Source organism: Peromyscus eremicus, chromosome 4 (genome assembly GCF_949786415.1).
Source record: "Peromyscus eremicus chromosome 4, PerEre_H2_v1, whole genome shotgun sequence".
Taxonomy (NCBI): Eukaryota; Metazoa; Chordata; class Mammalia; order Rodentia; family Cricetidae; genus Peromyscus; species Peromyscus eremicus.
The window spans coordinates 118,599,458-118,625,425 of NC_081419.1; the positions used below are offsets into that span (position 1 = coordinate 118,599,458).

General features: G+C 44.1%; 1 protein-coding gene across 2 annotated transcripts in view; it reads left to right on the top strand.

The window, feature by feature from the left end:
* The window catches only part of Dtd1 (D-aminoacyl-tRNA deacylase 1), a 176,555-nt gene extending 173,163 nt beyond the window's left edge, over positions 1-3,392 (top strand). For both annotated transcript variants that reach the window (XM_059261563.1, XM_059261562.1), the window contains one exon: positions 2,876-3,392. In XM_059261563.1, coding sequence (XP_059117546.1) covers positions 2,876-2,923 — 48 coding nt within the window. In that variant the 3' untranslated portion in view covers positions 2,924-3,392. The remainder of the gene's footprint in view (positions 1-2,875) is intronic.
* The last annotated feature ends 22,576 nt before the right edge of the window (positions 3,393-25,968 follow it).

Genomic DNA, 25,968 nt, shown 5'->3' on the forward strand with positions numbered 1-25,968 from the left:
GTGCTATCTTTAGATCCCAAGTCCCCCAACTCCCATTGATATTAAAAAGTATTTGTACCTGTTTTTCAAAAAACATTTTTTTACCCTACATGGATGAAATTGTGATATATAGATTTTATTTTATTTATATTTAATTTAATTAACTTCTTTCAGGCAAAAGTCAAAACAGCCCAGGATGTTCACAAATGTATGCTTCTCCTGCCTCAGCCTCCCAAGTGCTGGTATCACAGACATGTGCCATCACACTTGCCTCCTTACTGTTTTTTTTTAAATATCTATAGGGTCTGCACTGATACTTGCATTTTTATCCCTTATATTGATAAGAATTAACCCAGTTAAAATTATTGTTTAGTTAACTTACAATTCAAACACCCTGGTATGACATCTCAATTGTTGATGTATTTACTTTCAGATTATTATATTATCCATATCTTATATGCTGTTTAGTTTTATGGCAATTTGACACAGTCTAGAACAGTGGTTCTCAATCTATGGGTTATGACCATCAGAAAACACATATTTCCAATGGTCTTAGGAACTCCCAACTATAACTGCTACTTCCTAAGTGTAATTTTGCTACTGAGTGATTTCTCAGTTCCTAAGAACTGAGAATGGGGCCATCCGCTGAAGCGTGGCCAACCTACTAAGGGCCGTACCCTTATAGAAAAACCGACTCTTCCTCCTCCAGAAGCAAGCATCTGTCAATAGCTCTTTTGTTGGCATGGGGGCTCACAAGCCTCTTCCTCCTCTGTGCTGGAGTGATGACTGGCTCGATCTGAGGACAGCACAGCTACTGTGAGCTCCTGAGTGCAGCGGTCCTGTCGTGTGCAGAAGACACTGTTCCGCTCTGCTCTTCCCCAGCCTGACTCTTACAGTCTTTACACCTTCTCTTCCGCAATGGTCCTGGAGCCCCATCTGTGCCTGAGTTCTCCATGTACACTCATTCTATGCACTTTGACCAGTTGTTTCTGCATTAATTGCCGATCACTACACAAAGAAACTTCTCTGATAAGATTTGTGAGCTGTACTAATCTATGGGCATAGAGATATGAATTAAAAAACAGTTTGATGCTATGTCCATTTAGCAAAATAATAGTAGTAGGTTCACTTCTGGGGCTTATGAATTTCCTAACCATGGCTTGTTGGACAGATTCATAGTACTAGGAATGTGTTTCATCCTGTGGAGCAAGCCTTAAAACTAAACAGATGGGGTTGGGGATTTAGCTCTGTGGTAGAGCGCTTGCCTAGCAAGCACAAGGCCCTGGGTTCGGTCCTCAGCTCCAGAAAAAAAAACAAAAAAAAAAAAACAAAAAAAAAACAACTAAACAGAGAATGGCTGGTTATTCCCATAACATTCATGTCACTGTTGCATGCACAGGCATATTGTAGGTCCCAGGGTTAAGAGCTGGATTAGACTACTATTGGCTTTTTTTTTTTTTTTTGAACCCCCAACAGTCTGCAGGACTATGAAAGCTAGCCATCAGGGAGGAAGCTTGCTAGTCAGTACCAACTTGATTTCTCCATGCCTTGTGACCAAAGTGTGTGGTTTTTCAGCAACAATATCTTATAATCAAGTTCTGGTGGGCAACCAAAAATAATGGTTAATATTGTTTTGTGGTTTCTTGGACACCTCTGATTTGAGGGAAGGTATCCTACACTTAGCACTCAGATAGGAAGGCAGGCCAGAGGAGTGGTTAGGGAGGAGTAAGTAATACTGTTTGTTTGAAAATTCATATAGAAACCTATTACTTTATCATGTTCAAATATATATACATACATACATACATATATTACACACACACATAAAAGAATTTAATTGGAGTTACTTTACATAAGGGATCATGCTCCTTCCATAAGCCATGGGTTGCCAAATAAAAAGCCCAATGCCAGGTTTATTGGTTTTATTGATGTTTTAATTTATTTTTCTGTCATTTTCCATTTGAAATTTCATTGGTTTCTGTTTCTCTCTTGGTTATTCTTGCGATTAGATTTATTTTGAGGATCATTCTGTCTTTAAACTCAGATTATGGATTTGACAGTTTTTCCCCCCTAGTATAAATATAAAGGCTATGAATTTCCCTCTGAGCAATGACTTGGTGAATATTACAGTTTGGGTATATTGTATTTTTCTTTTCATTTACTTCAAATACACTTTAATTTGCCTGAGAGTTCTCTTTGATGTTCTGATCTGGGCATGGTGGTTCAAACCTGTAATCCTAAGAGATTGAGGTAAGAAAAATACTGCAAGCTCAGGACCAGCCTCAGACTACATAGTGAGTTCTAGGTCAGCCTGGGCTACAGGATGAGATCCTGTCTCAAAAAATGAAGACAGAACAAAATTAAAAAAAAAAAAAAAAAACCCAAAAACTAACCAACCAACCAATCAAAAAACTGTATTTGGTAATTTGATTTAGTATCTTTTTGAGCTCAAACATTGAGGTTATTGTGGAGATACTTTGGTGAGAAGGTATTTGGGTTTACATATCACAAGTTGCTAGATTTTTCATAATAAGTGAGGCAGTGTGATCTTGTGTCTTTGTGTGAGTTTGTGGGTTTTTTTTGTTCGTTTGTTTTTGTTTTTGGTTGTGGTTTTTGGAGACAGGATTTCTCTGTGTAGTTTTGGTTCCTGTCCTGGATGTCCTGGTCTACAGAGGACTGTAGACCAAGCTGGCCTCAAACTCACAGAGATCCACCTGGCTCTGCCTCCTGAGTGCTGGGATAAAAGGCGTGTGCCACCACTGCCTGGCCTTTTGTGTGAGTTTGAAGTGATGATTGAAGTGAAGAGCTAATTCTTTACACTTCTGGGCCTAGAGGTAGGTTTTGAAAGCAGGTTTTGCAATTTGCCTTAGCAATGTCTTCTCTTTCTTCTTTTTAGCAAATTACCATTTGGCAGAACCGGATCCTGAAAAATTCAAGATGCTAAGCCCCTACACCGCTTTAAGAATTCAGGACTCAAATATGAAAAGAAAATCAGAAATAAGACACTGGGAACATGAATATCCCTGCAGAAAAACACCAAAGGACCATTCCATTTCCTGTAATGCTGTGGTCTGATGGGGTAGTAGGTATTGTGGGATTGGGAAATGCCCGTGATTGGTACACACCTGTGCCTCCCCCAAGGAGAGAGATCCATTGATTTTCTTGCTTCCTATCATGTCTTGGCTTGCTTTTGGAACAGGCTGGCCCAGCATCATCTGTCCTCAAGTCTCTTGTGGTGTTTTCTTTGTGCCCATGATCAGTCTCCAGCACATCCCTGATGTCCATGTTGTCTCCATCACTGAGTCACAAGGCAGGGCTGGTGTTAGGCAACTAACAGTACCATATTGTATGAGACTTTGCATCTTGTAAATTTTCTCCTTTTTTCTAAAAATAAATAATAATAAAACCGCAAATCTGAACACACTACTTTATTATTAGACAAATTCTGCTGTGTTGGTTTAATGATGTTGTCTGTAGAAATGTGATATGTCTGAACCCACCATATGTATCCATACTTCATTTCAGATAGGCCTTGCAAGAGTTCTTCCATGAGTGGTTCACACAGACCTCTGGTTGCAGAGTGAGAGGCTATCTGTGGTACTTTATGACTGATGGCATTCTACCTGGAGAAGTGGTGGCAGGAAGGGGGATACAGATGGGCTGGGGATCCATCTTCAGTATGGCCAGAGCATTCGGATTGAGAATAGAGGCACCTGCTCCACCTGGGAAGTGGGACAAGGCCTTCCACATTGGCATTGGCTGCACAGAAGACCTTGTCCAGCAGCTGCCCTGTGGTGTGTACATCCAAGTCACTACACCAAGTCATGTGAAGAAAGAACCACATGCTGCCAGAGGAGTTAGCCGACGAGTGCACATCTATAGCAGTCATTTTTAACTCTATTTAATGTTGAGAAATACTGTTATTGCTGATATTAGCTATTAGCTCTTAAAATGTATCTTGTCTTGCCCCTCCTCTTTTTGCATTTTGGTAATGCTGATACTGTCTACCCATGACCTTTATAATGACTTGAGTCCCTTTGGTCTGACCCACTTGTCTCCTTCAAGTGAAAGCATTAGGAAGTATGGGGAAAAAAAAAAAACAAACCTCAAATGGCATTTAAAACCCACCTTCAAGGTACATGGAATGTACAGTTAGGAAAGGATTTGCTACCTAGTGAAATCTGTCTTTGTTCTGAACCAGTACAGACATCTGACAAAATGTATGATAGTTTAATATCCACATTTGAGGTTGAAAATTTTGCACCCCAGGGCCGATCCAGGTCAGTTTTCCCAGCTCATGGACAGTGAGGTCCAAAAAGCTCCCACCCCAACTTCGTCTGATTTACCAAAGTAGGATTTGACATGAATACATGTACTAAGATCCCTTTTTTACATGCATCGCTGAGCAGATTTGTCATGTATTTTTCCTGCCACCACAGTTTATCAGCACCAATTAATGCTCACCGAACAGCTGCAGCCTGTCCTTGGAGTCAGCGGAGATGAGGATTGAATAGTAATAACTAGGAACTCGATGTTTGGACAGTGCTAAAACGACATGCTCTCCTGTCCGCAGCTCTGTTTCTGGGCCCCATTTTACAGGGGCTTAGGCCATCTGGAGCATGAGCAGCAGAGAGTGGCCAAGCGACCGAAGTGGCTGATGAGGAAGAGAGCTGGAAGAGCTGAGGCTCTTTAGCCTGGGGGAGAACATTTGAGAGAATTTGAAAGGTGGGGGGAGACCCTGGGTCAGCAATAATGAGAGGAACAGTGGGTATAAGTTGCATTAACTGGAGGCTGGCTTTCTAACAAAATAATTCCAAAGTGGATTGTAATGTTGGGAGCTTCTGTCATCTGAACAGAAAACCCGAACCTACTTACGTGAAGGGAGATCTCCTGTTTCAAGTAATTGGCTTAAAAATCCCCTTTATAAAATGCAGGGCATATGATGACTATGAGAAAAATGTAGCATTGGATGGAAGGAAGTATTTCCACTATCACGAAGATCATTTCCGGCTCCTGGGATCAGAGAGGCAGTGAACACTCTCCAGAGTGGCTTGGGAAGGTCCAGTGTAGCAGGCCACCATGATGAGACACGATCTGAGGTCAAGAAGAAACCCCAGAACAGCCAAGGATCCATCAAAAGCAAAGCACCAGTTTCCACCCGTTAACCCTCCTTTGAAAGAGAGGTTGTTTCCAAGTCTGTCTGTGGGAGTAAAGGCTAAAATTAGATTTTGGGCGCAGTTCTGCTTGCACAGGATAAACCCTTCTGTCTTTACATCCTTTCTAGCATCTCTGCTTACTTATAAAGCTTGCTGTTTACTGTCTGTTAAAACCTCTTTTGTGTGGGGATGGGAGAGGAGAGTCATACCATGTATGGCTTTTTTGAGAAGCCTTGGCAGATCTTAGGCCCAGCTCTTTAAACAGAGCAGTGTGCCGACAATGTTAGGAAGCAAGAGCCGTTTAATCTTGCCTTTTGTGGTTTACTTTATAGCAGAACAAGCACTTGTGGCTACACAAAACATAGACCAAATAAAGGCATCCTCTGAGGCTGGATGCTCCACAGCCTCTCCTCGTGGTTGGTGGTCCTGGGGAGGGAGGCAGGGCAGCTCCTCTACCATGCCGCATTGAGAGGATGGATGGAGCTGTGCTGACGGAGGGATGTAGACAAAACTTGATATCCACTGATTTGATCCTAAGGAACAAACACACCTGCCAGTACCCACTCCTTTTGACCCACTGTCATTTCAGTGGCTCAGGACCCAGAGAGGTGGCCTTGGCTGTTATTAATGGCTCGTTGCCCGCCCTCTTCAGCCAGGCACTGCCAGAATTCTTTGTAAACTCCTTGCTGATGGGAGTCCTTTTAAATTAGAGCAGAACAACCTTGTATCACAAACTGGGCAAACTTCAAGTCAGGCCTCTCTCCACTGTATTAGGAAAGACAAGGGAGACTGCCGCTTGAGGGAAGCCAGCCTTCTTAGGTGCTGCCGAGTTTTCATTCTCATCTGAGGTCCAGACAGCAGTGCGTTTAATTTTGGAGCTCCTCAAAACCAGCCCTAAATGCCCATTAAGAAATTACCTGATACTGTGGTATTTTCAACTGCCGAATCTAAATTAACAGATTACTTTAGGATAATGTGTTTGGTATTTATAAGGGCTTCACAGCCTGTTTTAATTCTTTACCAGGGGTGAGTAAGCATCAAGGCTCCGTCCGTGAACAGAAAGTAGTTTGGGGTGGTCCCCTGAAGGAGCTTCAGCTGACGGCCCCTCTGTAGGAGAAGATGGCTCAGGCTTAGATACAAAAGGGCCTCTTCCCATAGGGGAATGAGAGCTCTGTAGGAAGAGGTAGATGGCCAGTCACAGTGGGTGATGGAGGAGGGTAAAATGCAAGTATAATGGTCTCAAAGTGACAGGAAGGATGTTCAGACAGCTGCCAGCAGGTTGGTAGAACTGGGTGTGGACACGCAGAGGGCTAAGGACCTCTAGACCTTAGAGTAGTGAGGTCCGCTCATTCGTAGTTATTCCTGTCAATGTCCACATGGCTATCTCCCGGTCTTCCCGAGACTGATGTGTTCTGGTATTTCAGCAATGCTTCCTGTAACTGTGAACCTAGAAAATTGGTTTGTAGCTCTGCCATTGTATGCCCAAGGCACCTTGATGTGAGCATGTGCATGTTGGTCTCAACAGGCCAAGGGATGGCATAGACCTGGCTACCAGGGAAACCTTGGGATAAGCTCCTGTTCCAGCGGCCAGAGAGAGAGGCCTCCCCCCCTCCTGTGTCAGGTGGAGGCAGTACTTCCCTGTGCACTGTGGTTGGAAGACTAAACAAGAGGGTACTCAAAGTCCCAGCAGCACCCTGCATGGGTGCATCCCGTAGGTGAACAGACGCTGTTGCTGTATCTACATCCCGTTCTTGGATAACCTGGAGCCTATAGGTAAGTGAAATCCCTAAACTCATCCCATACAATCACTGCAATCCTACTGGACTCAGCCTGGGGTCTGTTGAACTGTTTCTGCAGTCATGTTGGCCCTTCCTCACAGCTTCATGCCATCTTTAGACCTGTTCTAGTTTTAATTCTTGGCTAAATCCAACACTCAGGAGGGACTGGTTGTCCACAAGAAGTCGTCTTTCAGATCAGCAGGTATATTATCTTATCTTTTAACCCACGTTCCTCCTGCCCCTGTTGTCCATTCCTGCTGAAACCAAGCTATGTTCTATTTTACAGCATTTTGGTGATTAACCTAATGATCTTGTCAAAGAATACAGTGTAGCACAAGGTGTTACTTTATGAACTCATCCTGCCTCCCAATTTACTGGGTTCTTTCTCATAGTCTTTCAAACTGTCTGTATAATCATCTATTCTAGAATGTTCTAGGAGCTCATATCCAACTGGGATGTTTGTAGTATCTGCCATCCATTCTTGAAAACTGGTTTTGGATGTGTTTGGCTTTCTGTTTTCTCGTTTTTTAGCATTAATCTTTTAAAGTTACCCCATGGCAATCCCAGTCTGTACCACACCTTTAAAATTATTTCAAATCCCCTTTGAAACTTTATTTCATTCAAATTTATAATCGTCTCCTCACCTACCTTGGGCTTGAAGGCTACTTTCATGATACTTATTTTATCCTTTCTCAGTTTCAAGTGTTTGTTTATAGGAGTAGATAAAGTAGTTAAGTTGAGCACTTACCCATGGCCAAAAGCTAGCCTCAGCCCTTTGCAAGCATGAGCTGATCACCACCGCCCTTCTGTTTTTCCCATGTTAAGTGAAGAAACAGACTTAGAGAGGGGAGTGGCAATCAGGAGCTGTGAAGGGCATGGCAGTTTACCTGACTGACCAGCAGCCAGTGAGCCTGCTTCGGTTTGGGATTGGGGGGCAGTATTTGTTGGAAGAACACGGGTCCCTGAGCCAGGACAGGGCTGAGCATATTGCAGCAACTGCAGAGTCAATATTTGTGTCATATCCATAAACCAGGTGACACTGAGGATCCCCAGGTTGTCTAGACTGCCTGATCTTTGCTTTGAGGAGACACTCTCCTGTGGCTCTGGGCTACGTGTGCAAACTTGGAAATGGAGTCCCAGAGCCAATTTAGTTGAGGAAACGCTGGAGAGAACTGTCTCTCAACAACTGTATTTGTTACTTTTCTCATTACTGTGTCCGGATACCTGGTAGAAAAACAAGTTAAAGGGTTCAGACCATGATCTCTTGACCCTGTGTGCTTGGGCAGAATGTCACAGTAGCAGGAGCACGTGGCAGAAACACACATGTGCACACACAGAGGTGGAAGGAAGGATGGGAGGATGGAGAGAATACCTATCGGGGAAGGGATAAGATACCCTCAGTGTCCTGTTCCTAGTGACTCACTCTTCCAGCAAAGTCCTGCTTCCTAAAATGCCAGGACCAGCAGGGGACCAAGCATTCAAAACAAGATCCTATGAGGGCATTCCATACTCATACCATAATACAAACCTCCACTAGGTAATAGAGCCCCAGGATTTGAAACTAGACTTAGGATCCCACTCTTCTGGCCCACATGACGACCACCAAATGCATGAAAATAGCATTGGCTACAGTGCCATGTTTCACTGTTCATCTGCTCCTTATGCATAACTCTCACCTGCAGTCATGATCTGGACACTGTTCTTGTAATTAATTACCCCTTTCGAGCATTGTTCTTCCAGATGATGACTTTTTGTAGATCTGCAATGCAAGCTGTGCCTTGCTCTTGCCTGGGAGGCTGTGCCTTGCTGCTTCTTAGGTTTGGCCAAGGTGACTGCTGGTGGGCAGGAGCAGTGGAGATTGAGGGAACGAGGGGAGGGTGGCTATGTCTTCCACAAAGACTGTAGCAACTGCGGACAGTCCCCTCTCCCCTGCAGAATTTTCCAGGATTCACCCTCTTCAGGTGCAGGGGAGCTGACAGCCTTCATGGCTACCAGCTCTAGGTCATGTTGCTTCTCTAGCCTCGTGGACTTCTGCTAGCCATTTCTTTGTCAGCTTTGCCATCACCTACACGATTGGCTCTGTTAGCTCTTCAAAATCCCGATGTGTGCCTGGCCGTCTTGTCCCAGTGATGTCTTTCCTGCAGAAATGAACTTGCCTCTACTGCTTTATTCTTTGGGCTTAAAGTCACGCACACTGACACCGTTTCTCTCTCTGTACATTTCTTTGGAACATTATGGGGACTTTCCTACTCTTTTTTAAAATTGCTTTATTGCTCTCTCAGAGTCATGTAGGCTGCCCCTGTGGCTAGCAGAAAGTGCTTTTTGAGTACTCAGCCCCATTTCACTTCAAAGCTTGGTTTGAGGTCCTGAATTTTCTGCTGGGTAGGTGAGTGCCCTGTGTGGACACATTGTATTATGCTACAGGCCAGACAAGGGCATTCATTTTTCCCGTACTTAAAAGAAGGGATGCAAATACCTCATGGGTCTACAAGTCTCTGGATTTCCACCATACCATGCTATATAGTCGCCACCCAGCTACGTGTGCCTAAATTCATTTAAAAAAAAAAAAAAGTAAAAGGTACCAGCAGGCCTTAGTTGGAACTTGTTAAAAAAGCCACACAGTGTTTTGAACCCAGTAGTTCTCAGAGAGGAGATCCCAGAGAAGCAGAATTGCTTAGGAACTTCTGAGAAACAAAATCTCAGGCTGTGCCCCAGAGCTGCTGAGTCAGAAACTTGGGTGCAGTCCTGCACTCTGGGTTCAACAACCCTCCAGCTGATGCTGATGTAGTTAAGCTTCAGGAATTCCTTGCCTTTGCTTATTCCAAGTAGAAGACTCAAGTGCTAGACACCGAGGTGAAGGCATCGTGTTCCAGGGTCAGCCAGTGTTCTCAGTGTAAGCTGCACATTATAGTCAGCGGGGGCGGGGAGTGGGGGGGGAGATGTGAAAATCCCAGAGTCCTGTGTCAAAAGCCAGTGAAATTCCCCAGGCAACTTCAATGAGCAGCTGAGGCAGAGAAGTTCAGGCATGCTAGATCTTTGAATAAGCCTCCCCTTCCAGAGTTCCTCAGCTGTCTTCTTCCTCCATTAAACCATAATGTATACGGGAATTGTTTTGCTGGAACGGTTAGTTCTGCGCTAGAGAAGATCCATCACCATTGCATAGGTGGAGCCACCAAGAAGGCAACTGACTTGTGTGAGATTAAAGAAGCACTGACTAATCCAGGGCTTGAAACAAACCACCCTGATTCTCGGGTATCATTCATTCATTGGCCATTGTTAGAGTGATAGTTTCTGGGCACATAAGCATATATGCACCGAGGCCTGGAGCCAGGATACACGGTCTACTAAAACAGACAAGAAAGAAAGCCACAGCAGCGGAGGGTGCTTCAGTAAATGTAGCAACAAGCCAAGCAAGCATCCCAAACTCTTGGGAAGGGATGGATATCTGAGGGAATTTTCAAGGCATTGATTGGCATTCTAGGGCACACAACTATTCAGGTAATAACAGATAGCTTGTCTCGGGATGTATCCAGAGAACACACCTGGAGAAATGGAGCATTCTGGGAGTCTCAAGGAAGGTGCTTAGACATAATGCAAGTCTTTCGTTTATTAGTGTCCGTTGTCAGGGTATTCAGAAAATCAGAGCAGCTGCCTGAGAGCAATGCCAACACACCAGATCCTGTGTCAGTTTTGGTGACATCTTAGAGAAAATGAACTTTGGTCTCAGGATCTTAGCGGTCTCTTGACCAAGGACAGAGTTGGTTTCATTGTGGTGTGATGCTTAGGGTGGCATGCTGAAGAAATGGCTGGAGATAGTCTGTGCATAGAGTGGGAAGAGCCGATGTTGCTCCAGAACAAAGCATGAGCAAGAAGGAGCGACTAACTCGTTATCTGCTTGGAAGCCTCTGCTCCTGCTTCTTATTTGAAGCCAGTGATGAAAGGTGTGACCCTCATCAGGCCACCTGACTTCCAAGTCTTCTGCCTATCTGTTCCAGTAGCAATGCTTCCTCAAAGGAGCACTCTGAGCCCTCCAGGTGGTGGCTCCAAGGACATACAGCTCAGAAGCCCGAAGCTCTGCCCATCCTGCCACAATGAGAGAAGAATGGAGGTGGGGGATGGAGTATTACGATTACTCTGAAGCTTTCCATGCAAACTCTTGGTTTAGGCTTGGGTTCCAAAAACTCTGGGATCAGATCAGATCAGGATACCCGGTGAAGAGAGGTTTGGTGGCTGTCTGTAGGTACACTGCTCCTTTCAGTGTTTGGTTTTGTTTTCTTCTGACACAAGGAGCTATGAATGTTGCATTTGGAGCTTCCTTTGGACCCCCAGCCAACTCCCAAATAATGACATGGAGACTTACTACTTATGAAAGCTTGGACTTTAGCTTAGGCTTCTCTCAATTAGCTCTTATACTTTAAATTAACTCATTCAAATTAATCCATGTCCTATCACATGGTGTTACCTCTCTTCCATCTTGAACCACCTGCTTTCTCTCCATGTCTCCTGGCTTCTTGCTGGCATAATCCAAGCACCTAGATTCCTCCTCCTCTTCCTCCCTCTCCCTGGAAATTCCACCTATCTATCCTGCTTAGCTATTGGCCATTCAGCTCTGTATTCAACCAATCAGGAGGTACCTTAGGCATAGACATATCTTCACAGTGTACACAAATATTCTGCAACAGAATGTTCTGTTCAATAAGAAGACCCCAGTACCAGAAACCATGCTAAAAAGTATGAGAAACCTCCATTCAAGTTGTTGGTCAGGGGAGTCCAAGAGACCCCCCCCCAACAATATAGGCTATTGCTGTTGCCCTTGGCTGCTTCCTAGAATTAAAAGGTAAGTCCCTATTGGTAAAAATACCACACAAGTTGGACACAGGACTTGGAGGAATTGAGCTGGAACTGGCCTGGAAACCTCTTCCTTCAGGACTACCTCTCATAGTACTAGGAGGTGCTATGCAAACTTCTATGGGAGAAAAGCAGTCAAAGGTCCTACCCAGCTGTGATGCCTCTGAACCACAACAGTGACCAGATACTCTAAGATATTCCCAAAGGTAAAGGAGTGGAACTTATATCTCAGAGGTAACCAATCACTGTCTAGTTGGACTTAAGGTTGCTCAGTTAGGAGAGAATTTATTCTTGCTACTGTAAACTTAGCCAACTACCCATAGCTGGTGAGGCCATGGACCCAGAGGAGAACCTCAAGTCTCCACTTTGCTGAACCAGTATAATTTCTAACTGCACTGTAAGTGCTTAGCCTTATACCCACAGCTAAATGTAGCTCTCCTTCATCAGAGATGCTTCTTTTTGCATCAAACAGAGACCAATACAGAAAGCCATGCTGGTCAAAATGGAGAGAACAACTGAATGTGGGTGTCCAACCCACAACCAATACATTTACAAAGCAATCCCTGCAGGAAAGGTCATGGAAGAAGGGACAGAAAAACTGCAAAAGCTAGCGGACCATCTACTGTGAGATTGTGTCTTCTATGTAGAACAGGGAAGCTATACCTATGAAATCTCTATAATATGGAATCCTGAACAATGACAACACCTGTTGACATGCCAACATGGATAGGGGAAATTGCACCAGGCCCCATCCCTAGATGAAGAGCTACAGACAATTAATGACTATTAAGAAGGAGAGAATCGGCCGGGCGGTGGTGGCGCACGCCTTTAATCCCAGCACTCGGGAGGCAGAGCCAGGCGGATCTCTGTGAGTTCGAGGCCAGCCTGGGCTACCAAGTGAGTCCCAGGAAAGGCGCAAAGCTACACAGAGAAACCCTGTCTCGAAAAACCAAAAAAAAAAAAAAAAAAAAAGAAGGAGAGAATCAGTTTTTCCCAGGGATGAGCCCCTAATTGATTATCCAAGACTAAGAGCTCAGCCCTAAACAACATAAGTACAAGTAATAATAAATAGACCCAGCAAATTGTATTTATATATTTATATGTATAAATCTAACAACAATAATAATAAAACTAAAAAAACAGGTGGAGGGAGGTGGGTGGATATGGGAAGAGTTGGGGAAAGAGGTGAGTAGGGAACAAATATGATTAAAAATACATTGCATGAAATTCTCAAAGCATTAAAATATTGCATTAAAAAGAAAAAACAAAAATGGCACATGGATACCAGACAGCAGGGAATAGTCTCCTGTGTTGCTCACTACTTCCTGAAGATGTGTGCTTCTCAAGGACAAGGAAGGAGGGCGCCCCCTCCCTGCCCAGATGCAATCCCAGAGGAAGCTGAGCCTTGGTTGTGCTCTGCTTGGAGAGCAAAGGCCTTGGGCATAATCACAATCCTCTAATTCCAATAGTTGACTACACAAACAGGCTTGTCTGATGCCAATCCTTCCCCAGGACAACAATCATCTACTTCAGAAAAACCACCCTGAATGCAGCTTCAGCAACAAAAATAGATTACATGTTGGCAATTTTAGCTCAGTGATACAGAGAACACTGAAAACATGGAGGGAAATCCTGGGATTTCCAGGCATGTAGGGTTAGAACCTGTTATATTAAAAGACTAAAAAGATCACTTTAAAATTTTTGAGTATAATTTTCACTTACCAAAGAAAAGCTACAGTAACTACAAAGAATGTCTTATGTAACTTTTCTGACTTATCTGTGGCTAACATTTGGGGCCATCTACTTTGTCGTTTCGCTCTGCCCCTTTTTTCTGAACTGTTTGAGGCTAATAGTGTTCATATCTGAGGGTAAGTTACATAGGAACCCCTTCTTTCATAACTACAATTGCCACTCCAATGTGTTTAATGCTCTGTTCTTGAATTTATTGTCTATGTTCTAATGATGTGTCAGTTTATTTGATAATGTCTTTCGTAGCGTTTCGTGCAGGATCCAGTAAAGGAACCGGCAGAGTTTCTGTACTTTTGTCTCTTTTGGTTAGCCCACGAGCAGACAGTCATCATTTCCTCATCTGTAAGCTGCGGAGGTCAGAGCCACTTGTGTCTGAGTTCTGCAGTCATGATGTCCCTGCAGTATCCAGTATGGTACTTAATGCAATAAGGGCTCTTTCAGTGTTTAATGGGATCCTTGCTCTCCAGAGGGGACTGGGAGTAACTTCCTATTTAGGAGAGTTAGAAGCCTTGCCTCTCTTCAAACAGGACTTCTGGGTTTGGAAACGAACTCTAGAGTCTGTCCCGGTCTCTGAAACAGTCAAACATACCTATGGAAAGCAGCAACAGCACCAATGTATTCGACAGCAGATGGATAAGTGAATCAATGGCAGCAATGTCACAAGGCACAGGAGGGGGTTGAGAATGGCCCTCACAGGGTACCTGCATTATGGGTGAAGTGGTAGGGAGCTATCTGAGGGAGACTTAGATTAGTTTAAAATGTATTTTCTAAGCTCTATGGCAACAACTATAAGAGTTCTATAAGAAACCTCTATATTTGTTTATTTTGTGGTAATGGGGGTCATACCCAGAGCCTTGGACATGCTGGGCAAGTGCTTTACCACTAAGCTGCACCTTAGAACCCCCAAGGCCCACTTAAAATATGAAGACTGATAGCTTGAAAATAAAAAAAATGAGAAAATATATACCATGGTAACACTAATTGAAAGAGAACTGAAGTATCAGTGTTAGTAGCAGACATCAGAACAAATAAAGTTGCCACGAAAAAAGAAGGGTGCTGTGAAATGGTAAACACAGTCAATTCTCTGAGACGACATAGCCATGCATGTGCCTACCAACACAGCATCAAAACACAGGAGGCAGAACTCCAGAGAACTGAAAGGAGAAATAGATGAATCCATTTTTGTATTTGGAGTCTTCAACATCCTCCTGGTAGTAATTTATAGATCCAGAAGTCAGAAAAGCAATAAAGATAGAGTTGACCTCAACAGCACTGTTAATCAACTTGATCTACTTGACTTTCATAGAATACTCCTTTCACAGAGAGCAGAATCCACAGTTTTGTTCAAGCATGCATGGAACATTCACCAGGAGAGATCATGTTCTGAATCATTAAATATGCCTTAAACATTTAAAATAATAGCAGCCATATAAAGTCAGTTCTCAGACCACAATAGTATTACACTCAAAATTAATGAAGGGCCAGTGTTGTGATACATGTCTTTAATCCCAGAACTCAGAGGCAGGCAGATCTCCATGAATTTGAGGCCAGCCAGTATGTAGAGTGAGTTCAGGACAGTCAGGGCTATGCAGAGAGACTCTGTTTCAAACAAAAGCAAAAACAAATGAACAACAAAAAGAAATTAATGAAGGAAGAAACTTTTGGAGTAATCTTCAAATATTTGAGCGTTCAGTGACATACTTTTTTATTTTAATTTTTTAATGCAATATATCTTGATCACATTTTCTTCTCCTCCAACTCCACAGGTCAAAAAAGAGTTCTTGACAGAGTTGTAGCATATTTAGAAAGAAATGGAAATGAAAACAACTTACCTAAATGTGCAGAATGGAATGAGTAGTGCTTAGGGGGAAATTCATAGTGTTAAATAAGCAGAAAAAAAGGAAAAGATAAGACCAGTAGCCTGAAATGTCCATCCTTGGAAACTGAAGATGGAGACACAAACAATTAAAGACGTGGATAGTTTTCCCCTTACAAGGTATAAGAAAGAGATACCCCTCCTGGGGCAGATGTCTGCTGGAATAATGGGAGCATCAGCAACAATGGTGATGGCAATGGCCATTTCTTCCACAGTGCTCCGTAGGTGCCAAGCTCAGCATCCTCACACGTTCACATTAATGCTCACAATGACACTGTGAGAAAAGCACTCCTTTCCTCCTTCCACAGGTGAGACATGGAGGCATAGAGCAACAAAGCAGCTTGCCTAGGGGCGCACAGCCACTAAGGGCAGCAGCCGTTATTGAATGTCTGGCCAAAATCTGGCCCCAGAAGAGGCAGAAGCACCCAGTTCTCTTTTCCGCACCCCATTTTCCCCAGGAGAATGCTGGGCTGGCTCCTAGAATGATTTGTGGAAACTAGGAAAAAAATAGCAGGGGGAGGCCTGAGATGCCGTCACAGAATGTGCTAGAAATACAGATGCTCTTACAACCCTAGAGCAGCTGTGAGGGATGTTGGGGGAAATCGTAGCGATAAGGACGCTGCCAGGATATTTGTGGCAGATAAATCCCTCACAGGAATTCGTTGGGAGAATGCTATAGGGCTCTTCTCCAGACAGAACATTTATCAACAGCATGGATGAAATTGAGCCCGTGGAGTGTTGCTGGTGCTGCTTGGGGTGAGAGGAGGGCCTGAGTGACCACAGAATCTGCAGCCTGGATCTTTCAATATGATGCAATGAAATGAAGTGATTTGGATTAAATGGAAATTGCAAAGTGTAGGCGAGGGAGGACCTAGGTAAGGAGTCGCTGATAATGAACTTGTGGTTTAAGAAACCACAGGCTAGAAATGAGTTACACATGGGAGATGGCTGTCAGGACATCTGGTCCTGGCTCTAGCCACAGTGAAAGGGGTCTGGTGTGTTCGTGGGAGAAGCTCGCAACCTGGACATCCCATCAGAAACCTGCAAAAATTTCAATCCCCCAGAGATGCTGGCTTGGCGGTCCAGCCTGAGATGAGTGGCTGATGATGTTTGAAATCTCTTGAGCTGTTTTGAAAGACACAGAGATGGAAAACCAAGGGTCTCACGGGCAGTTGTCCCAGAAAGGAAGGCAAACTGATTTGCATAATACAGTGGAGGAAACAGAGCCCACCCTTTCAGGAAAAGTCTGATACAGAACAGAGGCCAGAAGCCAAGCAAGCATTAGCTGGTCTGTTCAAAGATGCCTCTTAGGACTGCTGTTCTCTGTCTAGTCTTGGGCCTTCAAAGCCTCCTAACCTCGGCTAACTCCACCTGCTAGAGGGATCCTTTGCAGTACAGGCCTCCTCAGCTGTCACTCAACAACAAAAACAACGACAACAACAATAATAATAATAATAATAGTGGGAGACAGAAAATGTCTTGAGTGACTGTCAGGTCCTTCCCTTCAGAGATGGCAGGTCCCTTTTCTTGATGTCCAGGTATATGGCATGTACTGTAGCCATATACTTTTCAGATGTCTCTCAGTGTCTGCGACCTCCTTGTATTTTGGCTCTCCCAAGCTATTATTTCATTGATTTGGAGCTGACCCATGGTAATAAAAATTAATAGTTTGAGGACATTAAAAGCCACCACAGAAAGCATTGAAGCATTGCTTCAACTCTGTGTTCTTGAACAGCTTTTTCTGTGGGACCCCAGCCTCCACGTGGTGAGGACACTCAAGCAGTGCTACAAGGAAAGCCAGCGACCGTGGTTCCACTTGTCAATCCTGGGTGGACCACACAGGAAATGGATTCTCCAGCTCTCCTTGAGCCTTCAGATGGTGGCAGCACCAACCAGCAGCTTGCTAAACTGTCGCAGCTGCCTGCTTCAGGTCTTTGTGTTGCACGAGGAAAAATAAATCACTGATCTGCCTAAAGCAGGGCTTGGCGAACTCTGACCCATGGACTGGCTTCCTGGTTTTGGAAATAAAGTGTTATGAACATCATTCATTTGCTTCCTTGCCATAAGATGTCTTTGGGGACCATACCCAGAGTACCAGAGCTTCTGCCAGATGACTGGCCCATCCATCATTCATTCTGCAACTTGCCTTTCTAGTTATGAGTGCTGTTTAATAAACCACTCCACAGCACAACCACTAAGGCATATGGTTAATGAATGCAGTAGGTCAGTTTGGGCAAAACACAGGGATGATGTGTGTCTGATCACCAATTTCTATGGTCTTGTTGGGAAGAATTCAAGGATAGGATGGCTCAACAATCTTGTTGGTATTGGGGTAGATGTGGCTTCTCCATGCATCTGGGCTTCTTCACAATGTGGGGACTACTGCATAGTGGGCTTTCTTTTTAAAGTTTATTATTTCTAGAGGTTTATATTTATTTATGTGTAATGATGTTTTGTCTGGACACATCGTGTATTCCTGGTACCCAAGGAGACCAGAGGAGGGGGTTGGGCCCCTTGACTCTGGAGTTACATATGGTTGTCAGCTGCAATGTGGGTGCTGGGAATTGAACCCTGATCCTCTAGAAGAGCAGCCAGTGCTCCTAACCACTGAGGCATCTCTTCAGACCCTGGGGTTTCTTCTAAGGAAGCTCAGACTCTAAGTTTTTGTTAAAATTTATTTTAGTGAGTATCAAAATACTCTGACAGATTTTTTTTGTCAAGTAATTTTCACTAAAAAGTACTAAATATAAAAATTCACAAATTAATTCACATATACAACTAAAGAGTCCACAAAACTTTCTCCTTCTCTTCAGAATGTGTTAAATACATTGCTATCATTATCTGTATTTTTGCCATTAATCTCAATGGTCCATTGAGCCTCAGTTCTGAGACTGTCCTTTCACTGATTAGGACTGAGATAGCGGCTGTTAGGGACACTATTCATTCAGACCTCCAAGCTTTTGCAGGCTCCCACAGTCGTCTTCATGCTTTCATGACACCCACAGTAACTCAGTCTCATGAATGGTAAAGCGATGACATAACACAATACAAGGACTTTCCAAGAACCATATCAATTGTGGGCGCAAAGCTAGTTTTCAAGAATTTAGTTCCAGCTTCCAGCTTCTCTCAAGAATGGTAGTCATTTTTTCTTCTTTCATTCAGTAAACTTAGAGCAATGGCATCTAGGTGTGAGTCCAGTACAGAAACATGGGCAGTTCTGATGTGGACTCCATGTGCAGGATGGTCGTCTGAGAACTAAAGCCAGTTGCTTTCATTGCTGGGCCATTTATCCTGTTACTAACCACTGCTACAGCAAACATCTGTGGCAAGCAAAGTCTTGACTTGAAGTCCATGGAGAACTTTATTCAAAGTGCCATGTTGCATTTTAAATCACCTCAGTTGGGACATTGACTGAAGCTACCATGGTGAGTTTGAGTATGCTAATTTCTACTCAGCCCATAGGGACAGTACCTGTCCCACAAACTTAAGTCATGCTTAAGTGCCTTGAGCCAATATTGTTCTTCCCCAGAATGATAGAGCTGTGTGTGGCTTGAGAACACTTTCAGCTCTGCCCTACATACCACTCTAATTACTACTCCAATTACAGTAGATACTTTGAAGGGAAGACAGGTAGGGGCCTTGACAATTATGCAAAAATTCAATGTAGACACAGCATGTCTCCATTGGCATGTTCACATTTTGGGGAGGTTTTCTATTCCTTGGACCAAAGGATGTTTGTTGGTGGTTGGCTCCAGTAGGTTGTCACTAAAAAGAAATTGGCACAATGCTATCATGTTAGTATTGGATGCAATTTCTTATTACAGGTGCTTCTTACAGATTTATTTAACAATATCCTTGTGTCTCTTCTGGCTATAGGGTTGCTCAGTGGGGTTAATTTTCTTGTTTAACATCCAGTGTATAAGCCAGTAGGCATGGCGTCAGGTTTGCTTCAGACTCACCACCAGCAGCAATTATCAGGCTAGCACAATCTGAGATGGGCCTGTAATCATGTTTTCCCATAAAGTCCCCTTGTTCTGGTTTACCAGTGATGGTCACCATAGTACCTGCTCTCAAATTTCAGAAGGGTGACACCATGTTTGATCATTGGCAATGTCACATTTATTCTTGGCTATCAACATACCATCCAAGACCTGGCAATACCTGAGGGAGATCTTTCCCAGCTCAATCAGCATGCTTCTCAAATTTTGATGGTTCTCCTGTCAATCTGCTTACACTAGAGTGGATTCTAGTGTCTGTAATTAAGCACACCACTTAATACAAACACTCCCTTGCTCCTGACATTCTGCAAATGTTTGACAACAGTGTGTGTGTGTGTGTGTGTGTGTTTGTGTGTGTGTGTATGTCCTGTTACATTTTGCATCTCTACCAGAAAGCTATGAGAGTTCAGACCACTTTGTATTCTTGCCACAATGTGCTTTATCTGCACTTTACCGATGTTGGTAAAAGGTGTTCCAGTGTCACAGTAACACACACACACACACACACACACACACACACACACACACACACTACCTTTTCAGTAGAAAAGCCTGCTTGAGTTCAACTCCTCACTTTTTTTTGACCTACATAGTCATAGACAAAGGATTTAGGGAGGCCTTTCCCTTGAGGCATTTTTTGATTTAAACTAGAAAAACCTGAATGTGTGGGCTTAAGGTCCCAAGATAATTTCTATCCTTCCTTTAGTGAAGTGTGGGTGGAGGGTGATTTTCAGTGCATTTCCTGATTGCCCTGTGGGTGGGGGAGGAGACTGGGAGTGAAGTAATCCAGGGATAGATGCTCAGTCCCAGGCCTTCCTTTAACTGGGTTGTCATGTTCATGTTGAATTAAGAAGCACGTTGAAAAACAAGAGTCATATGGCTAACAGCTGATTCACCACCTTGGTGGAATTCTTGTCAATTCGGAGACTGTCCTTTGAAACCATGGCCAGCTCCCTCTGTGAGTGTGCTGTGCTCTATCTCTTCTCCGACTCCCAGAGTGCAGCAGAGGCAGATGGAGACTTCAGCCCCCCCCCCCCCCCCCCCCCCCCCCCCCCCCCCCCCCCGGCCGAGAGCCACACCTTACTGCTGCTGGAACCCCAGCTCAGGGCCTGGGCTTTGGCCTTTCATCGACAGGGAACTTTCTTCTTTACCTTCTCAGGCAGTGTTCTCAGCACACTGCCCCACACCTCAGGAGGTCTCTGGTCTTCAATGGCGGCACTTCCCCATCAACAGTGAGGTAATACAGGTCACATGGGAGGGGAAGGTAGAGAGTGGGGCGGGGCAGGGAGGGCAGAGGTGGTGAGTTCATTTCGTTTTTAGGGAGCAAATATTTCTTTTTTCCTTCTCCTTGACACGATGACTAGGACTGTATTGGGTCAGGTGACTGGAGCAGGACATGTGTATGCTGAATGGGTCTGTCTCAAGCTGAGAGCCTCCTACCTTCTTTGCTAGTAAACACCTGAATTCTTTTCTCCTCTCCTCTCCTCTCCTCCCCTCCCCTCCCCTCCTCTCCCCTCCCCTCCCCTCCCCTCCCCTCCCCTTCCCTCCCCTCCCCTCCTCTCCTCTCCTCCTTTCCCCTCCCTTCCCCTCTTCCCCCTCCCTTCCCCCCTCCCCTCGCTTCCCCCCTCTCCTCTCTCTCTCTTTGACAGTGTTTCATTCTGTATCCCCAGGGTGGAGGTCATGGCAATCCTTCTGCCTCAGCTTCCCAAGGCCTTTACTAGCCCATCTTGTTATGTTTCTTTCCCCTCATAGAAAGAGACTGCTTTTGTGACCCAAAACAGGCTCTGAAGAATGTGGGTCTTAGTAGCAAGTTTGAATTCATAGTTGTAGTAGTTGCTCAGGCCAAACACTAGATAAACCTAGGGCCTCCTGTATGCTAAACAAGTACTCTATCAGTTAACTACATTACAAGTTCTCAAACAAAAAACAAACAAACAAACAAAAAAACCTCAAACCCCCAAACAAACAAACCAAAACAACTTTTTGGCTCAGAATGATGGCTCACACCTTTAATCCCAGAATTTGAGTGGCAGAGGCAGGTAGATCTCTGTAAACTCAAGACCAGCTTGGCCTACATGAAGAGTTCCAGGCCATCCAGGATTACATAGTGAGATCTTGTCTCAAAAAATTCTCTTTTTGAGACAGGGTTTTCCTAAAGTTGCTTAAGCTGGCTGGTAACTTGAGATTCTCCTGCCTCAGCCTCATAAGTATATGGGATTTTTACTATGAGAGCCACAGTGGAAGGAATTCCTTCCCTTAGAAATAAGGATTCAACAGAAACACCACCCAGGGGCAGACAAAGTGAGTCTTTCTTCTAAAATGGCACCCATCTTGGATTGGTTTTGATGAACACTCCTAATTAGAAGCATGGGCAGAGCTCACGCCAGAGTCCACCCGTGTTTTTCTAGTGTGCACTTTTCTGGTTCTGGTTTGACCCCTCCCCACAGAGTCTATGTTTGCTGTGTGTTGTCTAGCTGTTTCCTTAGCTCGAAGCACTCCTGGAGGAGTTCTGATAGCTCACACTCTGATAGGAAAGTTACAGGACTCACGAGATAAGGAGGCATCAAGGCTCACAAAGCCCCTGCTCAGGGTTCCAGTAAGTGATTGCTGACGACAAAGGGGACAGGGGGTGATGCAGTTGTCTGGGAGTTCTACAGGAAGGTCCAGTGATGCTATGCGAGTTCTCACCCACCCTGCAACAGGGCTTTCCCACCATGAAGCCGCTTTGCAGGCATCCATGCTCCTTAACCCGGATAATCTAATTGGTTCATCAGGCTAGGCTTGGATGGCATTTTCTTTTTCGTCTGTCTTTGCCTTCTCTATCTAGGGTGAATAGGAATTTCTGCACATCTCCTCAGAAAAAGTAACCAACATTATATAAACTGTCATTCTAAACCTAGAGGCTTACAGTAACACAGAGTTTTTAGAATGGACATAAGTTTCGAGCTAAGCTTTAGGTTCACAGGAAAAATGGAGCAGAAAGCACAGAGCATTCCCATTTGATCCTTGACCCCTTTACTCCTGTCCAGCCTCCCCACTAACACCACCCTGCACCAGAGTGGTGTGTCCATTAGAACCAACAATCCTACACTGACACACTACCACCCAAAGTCCAGAGTTGACATTAGGGCCCACTCTTGGTGTTGTACAGTCTACGGGTCTTGATAAACGTAGAATGACATGTACTCATTAGGAAAGGATCATCCATTTATTTTTATTTATTTCCCCAAGATCCTCTGTGTTCTCCCTATTTGTCTTCTCTCAGCCTCTGGAAACCACTGATTTTTTTTTTCAACTCCATGTTGTTCCTTTTCTAGAACTTCTTGTGGTTACATAGTCTGGAATGCCTTGTGCATGCTGTATTGCCTGTCATGTAAGCTCCTGTCATGTAAGCTGCCTTCACTTGCGAATGTGCAGTCAAGGTTCCTCTGTATAGGACAGTTCATTGGATTTTGATGCTGGATAATAGTTTGTCTGGATTCACCAGGCTGTATTTGTCTGTTCACCTACCCAAAGGCATCCTGGTTGTTCCTAAGTTTCATCAGCTAAGAATAAAGCTGCAATATAATAGCATACAGTACTTTCAATCTGTTTTGATAAATGCCAGTAAGCATGATTGCTTGGTAAATAGTAAAACTATGTGCAAATTTATTTTTTCTGTTGTTTTGCGTTTGAGACAGAATCTTGTGATATAGTTCAGGCTGAACTTGAACATGCAACTCTCCTGCTTCAGTCTCTTAAGGGCTAGAATTACAGATGAGCGCCACCCTACTTGGCCTCATTTACTTGTTTGCAGTACTGGGGATTGAACTCAGGTCCTTGTGCGGTCCAGGCAAATACTAAACCACTGAGCTACAGCGCCACCTCTTGGTTTAGCAGGAGGAACTGCTGATCTGTCTTCAACAAGACTGTGGCATTTTGTACCTCACCTTCAATGAATGAGGGTTTCTTTTGTTTACACTGTGGCCAGCATTTGATGTCATCAGACTTTTGCTGTTTTAAAGTATGTAGTAATAAGATATTTTTGTTTTCATGATCCTATAGGAAATTTGTAGGATTTTCCCTCTGGGCTGACTACCTGGGCACAGTGGCCTTGGATGATATTAATTCTACCTAGGGTGTTGGCTATGATGGCTGGCAGCTTGCTCAACTTCCATATGGCTAGCCCAGACTTCTTCACATGGTGATGGAAGGTTTGCAATAGCAAGAAAGGAGATGTCCTAATACACACTTCTCCCAAGCCTCTATTTTTGCTACACGAAGAGAGCAAGTCATAAATCTAGGCCCACTATGAAGGGAAAAGGATACAGAATGTTCTAGTTACACTTTCCCAATCAGCAGCAATTGATGACTATGGTACCCAATGATCTAGGGGAGGATTTAATGTGTACAATGGGGCATTATGCAAATACCACAACCTGTTATATGTCTTAAACTACATAGGGGTTGTAAAAAAGAAACTCCTCTGTGTTCTCAGAATTGCTAACGTAGGGACCCTGGTACCTGATTGCCAGCCGTGGTACCCATTTCCTTCTCTTCTTCATTGCTGACCCACTGAGACTGACCAGAGGCCCTCTAACAGGAGAGGAAGAAGCACACCCCTACAGAAAGTGCTGGGAAGGATACTGCCATCTTGGAAGAAAATAATACCGAGTTTCCAAAAACTTAAATAACTTCTCCTCAACAAACCATCTCAGCTTAAAAGAGAATACCGACACATGGGAAGAGACAGAACCATCAAGTGGAGGCTTCAGAAGTGGACACTGTCAGTGTCGTTGGTGAAATTGCAAGGATAACAGATAAACGGTGGTAGACACTCCATTGGAGCTCCTTCCTGAATTTAGTGCAGGGGTGGGGTGGAGGAGTGGGGGTGAGGAGCAGGGGTGGGGTGGGGTGGGGGAGGAGCCCCTGTGTGAAAGAAGAGGCAAGGATTTGAGTAAGTTTCAAATCCCAGAAGCAGAATGTTTGTGGAGCAGGTTGTCTCTCACCTAGGATTCATCTTTCTTCCTTAGCTTGACAGCCGTAAATGTTTGCTGCCATTTTCTTCAACAGCTCCCCAAAGAAGCACTCTTCACGGGAAGGTCTTATGCTTTGGAACACTGCAGTCAGTGATCAGGCATGACTCAAGAGCAACATTTGCTGCAAAAGAATAAGAGAGAAAATTCAGAGCACAGGTTTAGTTCCCGTTATTTAAAACTAACAAAATTATTAAAGTGAGGAACATATACTAGATTATTCTTGTTTATTGAGACAAGGTCTTACCCATTAGGCTTGGGGGGAAGTTGCCAGCCCAACAAACACTTTCAGATGAATTTATATATGGTGGTAGAGGTAGACAGTTGTGGTCAAAGATGCTTTTATACTGGCTTGAATGGGTTTTTTTCTTCTGCAATGTTAGATGATGATTATAAATATTCCTAATCCAGTGAGGGACTTTTCTCTATTGTAGAAAAGGCCTTCCGTGAGATGTTGTTGACAGCAACATTCAGTTTTCCATACAGGGGCTCTCCGATCTTCACAACCCAGTTGCTCCCCCCACCTCATCCCTCCACTTCACCACCTTCAAAGCACTCTCCGTAGTAAGAGCCCCAGGATAAAATGTTAGGACTAACCGCTTTGAATTCTTTCTAGTATTACAGTTGATTGCACTCTGAAAAACATGTCCATAGAGGCAGAAAATAAGTTTCCTTGTGATTGAAAAATACTTTTTATGAAACTTTCAAGGCACTGGGGAGATAGCACACCAGTAAAGTACTTACCATGCAAGCATGAGGACCTGAATGTGATCCCCCAATACCCACATAAAAAGTCAGCCATAGTCAGGTGTGTTTGTAATCCCAGCTCGTGGGAAGTGGAGACAGTAGGATCCTTCATGTTTACTGGCCAACCAGTCTGGCCAAACTGGTGAGCTCCAGGTTCTGTTCGAGAGCCTGTCTCAAGAAATAAGCTGATGAGTAATGGAGGGAGATAACTGATGTCTACCTCTGGCCTACACACACACACACACACACACACACACACACACACACGCACACGCACACGCACACGCACACGCACACGCACACGCACACGCTCGTGCACACACACTCAGAGACACACACACACACACACACAGACATACATACACAGAGACACATACATACACATACAGAGACACAGACACACAAGGACACACACGTAGACACACACACACTCAGAGACAGACATATACACACAGACACACATGCATGCACGCACATACGCACACACACACATCATTTTAAAGAAGTATCAATTTTGCTTTTTTACTGTATTTGTTAGGTATGAGCAGGAGAGCGATTTAGAGTCTAACTTTAGAAATTGGAGATAATCCCCACATCTTAGTTCTGTTGGGGCAGGGGCTGTTTCTGCAGACAAGACATTCCCTTTACAGAAACAGTAATAAAGCTCCAATTAGTGACTGCAGCAATGAAGTGGGAATGTTTAACCTTTCGGGTGTGCCAACAATGTGCTTCTTCATTTGAAAATAGGGTACACAGCGTTTGCAAGTGGAGAGCGGCGATGGTTCATCACTCAACTTGACATGCCTTCTTTGCGGCAGAGGC